Here is an 8,742-nt window from a genome sequence, read left to right as displayed (position 1 = left end):
ACAACTCAATTGTTATCCCATCATTTGTATCCTCCCGTTCCTCCCTCCCTTGCACTTTCACCCTTTTCCCCTCCCCTATGTCTGTGACTGAGGGGGACCTCCTCCCCCGTTATATGGTCACAGCCTATCAGGTCTTATCTTGGTAGCTTATTCTTTCTCTGGAGTGCCATTAGGCCTCCTCACCGAGGGGAGGTGGTGAAATATGGGGCACCAGAGTTCATGTCAGAGTCAGTCCCCACTCTCTTAGCCCTGATTTTATCCCATCTTAAGGCTAAGTATCTGACTGTTGCCTCCCGGTTACCCAGCAGGCAAATGCCAGGGTGGCCTCAGAGTCTTGTCCTTTCCCCTCTTTTCTGGCTTGGCTCAGATACCTTGTCACATGCAAGAGGCCATGTAGTTTTGAATTTCCTGCTCCTGCCAGGCTTTATATGTTGAAGGTTGCATGAGGCACTTGAAGTAATGTTGCTATAAGACAGGTCAGGCTTAGTTTGCGAGGGGGCTGGCAACGCCTGAGGCTGAGCCTGCTTCCTCGTTTGTCACACGGCTAAAGGTAATCAGAGGGCAGGAGGGGCCTTTCTTGCACTTGGCTGCTTCCATTTGCTTATTAGCTCATGCCCAGCCTGTCCTTCAGGGAACCACACGGGGAGGGCTGAGTGCCTGTGTGGCACGCACAGGACCAAGCAACCCTTCTTTGCAGAAGGTGGGGACTCGTACTAAAGTGCTGGACCGTGGTTACATGTGGGTTAGAATACTGTAAGCTCACTCCAGCTCACCCTACAGGGCATGGTGTGTGGTGTGGTGGTGTTCTCCTGTTATCCCAGCGCTAAAAAGCCTGAGACAAAATTACTCTAAATCTAGACTGACTGGTCTGGAGTACATAGATAGACTTTATCTTGGTCTGGCACAGTGTCCCACACCTGTAATCCCAGCACTCGGGAGGCAGAGGCAGGCGGATCAAGAGGTTCAAGGACAGAGTGACTTTCAGGACAGAGAAACCTTGTCTTGAAAAACCAAAAAAGAAAAGAAAGAAAGAAAGAAAAGAAAAGACCTCCCTCCCTTAAAACAGGCACTGGAGAGATCTCTCATAGCTTGAGAGCACTGGCTGTCCTTCCACAGGTTCGATTCCTGGCACTCACATGGTAGCTCACAATTGTCTTTAACTCCAGTTCCAGAGGATCACTGGCCTCTGAGGGTGCTGCACACGTGTGTGGTGCACAGGTATACATGCAGCAGAAAACCTGCATACACATATTTATAAAAGATTTATTTATTTATTACATATATAGTGTTCTGCCTGCATGTACACCTGCAGGCCAAAAGAGGGTACCAGATCTCATAATAGGTGGTTGTGAGCCACCATGTAGTTGCTGGGAATTGAACTCAGGACCTCTGGAAGAGCAGCCAGTGCTCTTAACCGCTGAGCCATCTCTCTAGGCCCACTTTTTTTTTTTTTTTCCAAACACAAACCTGCCTCTCTCTCTCGGCATCGTCTTTGTAGGTCTTCTGAGATGCCCGTCATGGTAGACGACATCATGAAGCTCCTGTGCTCCATTTCCCAGGAGAGGAAGATGAAGGCGGCCGTCAAGCACTCTGGAAGGGGAGCCGTGGTAGTGGGGGCCATGGCCTTCGTTGGTGGCTTGGTCGGTGGCCCACCGGGATTAGCTGTCGGTGAGTGAGGGTGTCCTCACAGGTTTAGGCCTGCGATCCCTGCCCTCAGGAGGCAAGGGCCTAGAGAGGTCACAAAGGTCATAGCCTGGGCTGCGTAGGACATTTCAAGCCTCCAGCATGCGCGTGAAAATTTTGGGACCGCGTGGAAGAATGAGCTGGTGAGCAAGATAGTACCTGCCGCGCATGTGCCCTGTGTGCGGAGTTTATAAGGCCCTGTTGCTCCTGTGTGGTGTGCCCACAGCTTCTGTGTGATGCAGGACTCTCTTTGGCCTTGATGGTTGAGTCTCTCAGACCCAAAGGAACCTTTCCTCAGGTGCCAGGAACCCACCGGCACTGCCTTTTCTTTCCCTAGACATGCATCCTTGAGTCTAAAGGCACTGGCGTGTCTGGGTCCCCCGGATGTCCTCTCTGTAAGTCATCGTGAGAAGGGAGCCAGGGAAGAAAATGCGCTTGCACATGCCCTTGTGCCTGTGTCTTAGTTTGCTTTCTCCTGCTGTGAGAAAACACCTGTGACCAAAAGCAACCAGGAGAGGGGCTTACAGTCCAAGGTCCGTCATAAAGGAAAGTTGGGGCAGGAGCCCGGAGGCAGTAACTGAAGTAGATGCCACAGAGCACTGCTTACCTTCCTGCTCCCATCAGCCCACCTGGCGGCCCTTCTCCTGAGATGGACCATTCTCTCCAGGTTAGCTGACATATCCCTGTCCCAGGCTGGTCGCTGGCCATGTGCAGCCAAGTGGTTCTTTACCGACTACAGGCTAGGCTAGGGGGCTGGTCCTTCCTTGACCCCAGCAGTCCAGAAGCGCTTGCTAGGTGGTTTCTAGTTCCCCATATCCTGGCAGGCTGGGTAGGACACTCTTTTGTGCTGAGGCTTGTTTCTGTTTCCCAGCTTGCTGACAGCCCGTCCCCCTCTGTTTTTCCCTTCAGTGGCAGGACTGGCATGTGAGAACATTGCATTATGCTCATGAAATCTTTATTTCATAGAAACAGAAGTACACGAGTGGCCCAGCCCTTTGCCTTTTGTGTTTTCAAATTCTGTGAACTCGGGAGTCCTGCGTGCCTTTCTTCCCACAAAAAGGGGAAGACAAGCCCATTTTTTGTTCCCCCAGTGGTGCTCTCACCTTCCACTAAGTGCTCTGGAGAAGCCTGACAAGAACTATTTTATCATATTGCTATGTATGTGGATGTTTTTTTACCTGCATATATGTCCATGAAGTATGTCCATGCAGTGCCCTGAGCGGCCGGCCAGGAGAGGGCGTCAGGTTCTTTGGATCTGGAGTTAAGGATGGTTGTGACCATCGGCAAGAGCAGCCAGTTTCCTGCTCTTTTTTTTGTTTGGTTTTGTTTTGTTTTTCGAGACAGGGTTTCTCTGTGTAGCCTTGGCTGTCCTGGACTCGCTCTATAGACCAGGCTGGCCTTGAACTCACAGCAATCCGCCTGCCTCTACCTCCCAAGTGCTGGGATTAAAGGCATGTGCCACCACGCCTGGCCAGTTACCTGCTCTTAAACCACCCTACCCCGCCTACTCTCCAGTCCCACCCACCTTTTCTGTTTTTGTTTGTTTGTTTTTTGTTTGTTTGTTTGGTTGGTTTTGGTTGTTTTTTTTTTTTTGTTGTTGTTGGTTTTTGGTTTTTTGAGACAGGGTCTCTCTGTGTAGCCTTGGCTGCCCTGGAGTCGCTTTGTAGTCCAGGCTGGCCTCGAACTCACAGCAATCTGCCCGCCTCTGCCTCCCAGGCGTGCGCCACTATGCCTGGCCCGGTTTGTTTTTTAAAGCTACGATATTTCTCCGGGCACCTCAGGCTGCTCTGAAACTATGTATCCCAGATTGTACCTCACCTCGAAGATCCTCAGCATCAGCCTCCAGAGTGCAAGAATTGCATCACGGTGTCCCCAGTATTAAGTATATCGAATTGGGACTCCCGAGGTAGGGCTATTTCTGGTGTTGGAGCGGCTCTAAGAGGCTATGCCAACCAGTCACCCCTTCTGCCCCATAGAGAGGGAAGATGGGCGGGGCGAGCCCTGGGCCTCCAAACAGGAAGAGGACAGGACTGAGAAGCGAGCCTGGGGGCAGGCTGTGGAAACAGCCCCAGAAGGAGCACAGTGAAGTGCCACACAACACCAAAGACCTCGGGCCGACCAGAGGGAAGCAAAAATAAGGGGGGTAGACCCAAGAAGGCGGAGAGAGAGGAAGAGGATGGCATCTCCTCGGAGTCCTCAGAGGAGGGCCAGTGACCATGCACAGTGCCACCTGGTCCTTGGTTCTCAAGGACCATCTTTCTCTTGGGACCGGAAGCCCTGCTCCCAGGCCCCTCCCCGCCCCCACTGCACACTGCTGTACCAGCTGCAGGCTCTGGAAGGGGAAAAAAACCATTTCATTTTGGAGAATATTCGATAACATGTAAAAGTTGTAAATATTGTACAGAAAATCCCCGTGTGTCCCTCACCTGGTTTGAGTCCCTCAGGGAAAGTGTTTCACAGTGGGGACCAAGCAGCCAGCGCTAAAGCAGTTTGGTCAGACTTTGCAAGTGGCCTTGATTTTCTCTGAGTTGCCACGTGTTTGCTTATTTGCTTTGGTTTGGTTTTTCAAGACAGAGTTTCTCTGTGTGTGCAGCCTTGGCTATCCTGGACTTGCTTTGTAGACCAGGCTGTAGGTGGGGGAGGCTGGCAGGTGTTTTATAAAACTCTCAGTTGTATCGTGTGCTTCTCCCGAGCCTTGAGTGGGCCTGCCTCAGAGGCGAGGTGCCTTCCACATCAGTCCCGGGTGCGTGACATGCTGTGGCAACTCCAGTGATGCTGACTTTGGTAACGTGATCAGGGTCGTATGTGCTAGGTTTTTCCACTCTCAGTTTTCTGTTTCTCACGCCGTATATTGCGTTCTTTAGGAAAGACTCACTGAGTCTAGCCAGGCTGCATCTGTGACTTATGTGATGGCTGATTTACAACTCGTAGCGGGCCTGAAAGATACAGGTGTAGCCGGGCGTGGTGGCGGAGGCAGAGGCAGGAGGATCGCTGTGAGTTCGAGGCCAGCCTGGTCTACACGGTGAGTCCAGGATGGCCAAGGCTACACAGAGAAACCCTGTCTCAAAAAACCAAAAAAAAAAAAAAGATACAGATGTAACGTTCCGAGGATACGCTGTTGTCTGGCACACAGAGAAACCCTGTCTTGGAAAACAAACAAAGGAAAGACAAACTTTACAAATAAAAGCAATGTTTCTATCTAAGGACCTGTCTCAATGCTGAGAGAGCTTAGCTGGCTTTCTTGAGCCACACTCCCACCCCCACCTCCACATTACCAAGCACCTGGAAAAACCGAAAGCAGAAATCTAAAAATAACATTTTCTTGCTGGGCTAGGTGGCTGGGTGTGATTCTCAGCTGAGGCGCTGAGACAGGAGGATCACGAGTTCTAGGCTATCCTGGGCTACATAATAAGACTTTGTCTCCAAAAAAAGAACAAAAGCAAGAGAGACTAAAGTATAGTCCCTTTTGGAAAGAGAAATAGTAAATTATATTGGGTTTGCTTGGAGTGATGGAATGAAGGAATCTTCCGAGAGGAAAGACTTGACTTGCCCCTGTGAGTTCTCTGGGAGTTTCCAAAGCTCAAGGGCATGTTTCCTATCAGCCAGTGACTTTATGACTTGGCACAGGCTTGAGTTATTTTGGAAGGGGGAACCTCAACTGAGAAAATGACCCCACCACCGCCACTAGACTGGCCTGTGGGCAAGCCTGTGCTGCACTAGACTGGCCTGTGGGCTAGCCTGTGCTGCATTTTCTTGGTTGATGATTGCTATGGAAGAGCTTGGCTCACTGTGGGCCGTGCCATTCCTTAACTGGTTGTTCTGGGTGCAAGCCAGTGGGCAGCACCCCTCCATGGCCTCTACACCAGCTCCTGCCACAAGTTAGTTCCTGCCCTGACTTCCCTCAGTTGGAGTGTGGCCTGAGAGCTGTAAGAGTTGTAAGTGTTGTATTGTCACGGTGTTTTATCGCAGCAGTAGGGACCCTAAGATAGGCGTGCTGTGGAGAGAGTTCATCTTCCCAGCCTCCCAGGCAAACGGTTTTCCCAGAAGATGCGTTTAACTCTCAGCAGCTCCTTTGTGGAGACAGATTGTTCTGGGAGTCAGCCACCATGCGGGGTAGGGCTCTTAGTTGGCCCAGGTCTGTGGTGGGAGGGTTTAAGTGGGGAGCACCGGGGAGAGACGTGCTTGGGTGTCAGTTACCTGGGCCAAATGGACTAGAAATCACATAAACCTTTGCCCTGCCGACTGCGTGGCAGACGCTGAGCTTGCTGTGACCTGCTCCTGAGATGTTCCCACTTGTCACGACAGTGGCTGTGTACTCGGCTGGAGACCAAGGCCATTGTTGGAGAATGAGGCTGACTAATTGGGCCCTTCTTCCTTGTTTTCCAGGGGGGACTGTCGGAGGCCTGTTAGGTGCCTGGATGACGAGTGGACAGTTCAAGGCGGTTCCTCAAATCTTAATGGAATTGCCCCCTGCTGAACAGCAGAAACTCATTAAAGAAGCCACCGCCATCATCAGCAACTTGGACTGGACAGACGCTGTGCAGCTGACCGCTCTGGTCATGAGCAACCAGGCCATGCAGCAGAAGCTCTTAGCCATGCTAACAACCTACATCACCAAGGAGCTGCAGGCTGAGATCCGCTATGACGACTAGGCTACTCCTCCTGGGGAACGGGGCTCTCATTTTTAGATGATTCTATGGCTCTCAGAAGGCGACCAGGGAATGGGGGGAGCCTGACAGGTATCTCGGAGACACCAGCATATTCCCAGCCTTGTAGTTCACCCTGCTGGACTGTCCTGTGGCAGAAGCCTTGGCCGTGCTGTGTGTGCTATGGGAAGGTACAAGCGTCCCTGCTGTTGTTGTTCACAGACAGCTCGGGACTCCTCCTGATCCTGGGTTCTAAAAGAAGTTCTCATGTGGCTGTCTGGCTGTACCACACTCCCCTCCTCCTGTGAAGAGTACCCCCACATGCCTGTCCCAGGGTTGGATCTCCCTAGGCTCTGGGGTTTGGGGCTTCAGAGCCAGCTCTTGTCAGAATCATACTTACCCTCTGAGTGTAACCCTTCTTTGCCCAGGGACTTCCTAGTGGTTTTTCAATGATAGTGGTTCCTCCTTTGAGTGAAGGCACACATGCCAGGCAGTCTCTATTATACTCTGCCACTGGCTACACCCGCAAGTGCTCTTGAGTAACTTTGGTTAAACTTGGGTCTTCTGCCTCCTTATGGAAAATCATGCCACATCTTTATCTTTTATTTTTATTGTCAATTCCGGACCCTTTTTGCTCTCTATACTTTTGTAACCTACATCAATTTCACTTCTTCTTCTTCTTCTTCTTCTTCTTCTTCTTCTTCTTCTTCTTCTTCTTCTTCTTCTTCTCCTTCTCCTTCTTCTTCTTCTCCTCTTCCTCCTCCTCCTCTTCCTCCCCCCCCTCTTCCTCCTCCTCCTCCTCCTTCTTCTCCTTTTTCTTCTTCTTCTTCTTCTCCTCTTCCTCCTCCTCCTCCTCCTCTTCCTCTTCCTCCTCCTCCTCCTCCTCTTTTCCTCCTCTTCCTCCTCCTCCTCCTCCTCTTCCTCTTCCTCCTCCTCCTCCTCCTCCTTCTTCTTCTTCTTTTTCTTCTTCTTCCTATGTCACCTGGGCTGGCTTTGAACTCCTGGGTCAAGTGATCTTGCTACCTGGGACTGTAGGCTTGTGCCACCATACCTAGCTTTACCTCAGAGACTATCCTCCACTCCTCTTTACCTAAGTAAAGTTCTACGTTCCTCTCTCTGCCCTGGCTGCACTCTAGAGTTCATTTGTGAGAAAAGAAAATTCAGAGATCCTAAGGGAGCCAGATGCTGTGCTGCACACCCATGCGCAGTCCCAAAGCAGGAGTGTCCCTGAGCCAGGGATGCAAAGCCAACCTGGACCACATACATCTCAGAAGCCGGGCAGCAGGAGGGGACACGGCACGCCATCTTAGTTGGCTGTGAGTGTCCTTATGAGCTTGAAAGAGGAGATAGACAGAGGTGACCACGGGGACACAGAAACCACAAAACCGCTAGGTTAACCTCCAGTGAAACTGGCTGTTTGTTTGTTTGTTTCTTTGTTTGTTTGTGGTGTGTGTGTGTGTGTGTTGTGGGTGGAACCCAGGGCCTGTATAACCTAGGTTAAGTACCACCACTGAGCCCTTCTCCCAGCTCTCTCTTGGTAGATCCAAGGCAAATGCTCTACCGCTGAAGCTAGTCCCCAGCCTTTGAACAGCTCAATTTTGTCATCGTCTACATCTTACTAAACATTTGATACTTCCTTTTTATTCCCACTCAGGGAGGGCAGGAGCTGTGACTTGGTCACCCCTCCTATTTCCAGCTTGCTTGGCAGCATGGCTTTTATGTGATGGACACCCAAAATTATTTATATATATAAAGCTATGTATTTTACATCTTTCTGCCTGCTTTATTTTATTTTGTTTTTTAATTTTCCATGTTTTGTCTTCATTTATGTACGCATGGCATGTATGTCTGATTCCCTCAGAGGCCAGAAGGGAACACTGGGCTTCCTGGAGCTGGAGCTACCATGTGGGTGCTGGGAACTGAACTTCTGCAAGAGCATCAGTGGCCAAACCCTCTCCCCACATCTAGGCTTGGTTTTTCAAAACAGGGTTTCTCTGTGTGTTTCTGGTTAGCTTCAAACTCATCATCCTCCTGCCTTAGTCCCTTGAGCCCCAAGATTACAGGCAGGCATCACCAATCCAAGATAAATAACAAAAAGAAAATTCTTATTGTTTCTGTTTTTTGTTTGCTTGTTTGTTTTTGTTTTGTTTTTGAGACAGGTCCTCATGTAGCCTGTGCTAGCCTCCAACTGTCAGTATAGCCAAAGATGACCTTGAACTCTTGTTGTTTGTTTGTTTTTCAGGACAGGGTTTCTCTGTGTGTAACCTTGCCTGTCCTGGACTCGCTTGGTAGACCAGGCTGGCCTCGAAATCACAGAGATCCACCTGCCTCTGCCTCACTGGGTGCTGGGAACACAGGTGTGTGTCTTGAACTCTTGATGCTTATGCCTCCATCACCTGCTAAGTGTTGGGAT

At 50.5% G+C, this 8,742-nt stretch overlaps 1 protein-coding gene across 1 annotated transcript; it reads left to right on the top strand.

Moving 5' to 3' along the window:
* The first annotated feature begins 1,485 nt into the window (after positions 1-1,485).
* On the top strand, positions 1,486-6,354 carry C19H19orf12 (chromosome 19 C19orf12 homolog). The gene is made up of 2 exons (XM_051161893.1): positions 1,486-1,668; positions 6,070-6,354. Exons 1-2 carry the CDS (start codon positions 1,509-1,511, stop codon positions 6,333-6,335), a joined length of 426 nt encoding a protein of 141 aa, XP_051017850.1. The 5' UTR covers positions 1,486-1,508; the 3' UTR covers positions 6,336-6,354.
* Positions 6,355-8,742: the final 2,388 nt, after the last annotated feature.

The sequence above is a fragment of the Acomys russatus genome, chromosome 19, assembly GCF_903995435.1.
Source record: "Acomys russatus chromosome 19, mAcoRus1.1, whole genome shotgun sequence".
Classification (NCBI taxonomy): domain Eukaryota; kingdom Metazoa; phylum Chordata; class Mammalia; order Rodentia; family Muridae; genus Acomys; species Acomys russatus.
This window is presented reverse-complemented; position numbering and strand designations above follow the sequence as displayed.

Bases quoted from the DNA above. Each gene is read 5' to 3' on its own strand.
- C19H19orf12 (XM_051161893.1), top strand. From the start codon at position 1,509: ATGCCCGTCATGGTAGACGACATCATGAAGCTCCTGTGCTCCATTTCC. The intron at 1,669-6,069 runs GTGAGTGAGGGT...CTTGTTTTCCAG, and splicing joins CCCACCGGGATTAGCTGTCG to GGGGGACTGTCGGAGGCCTG.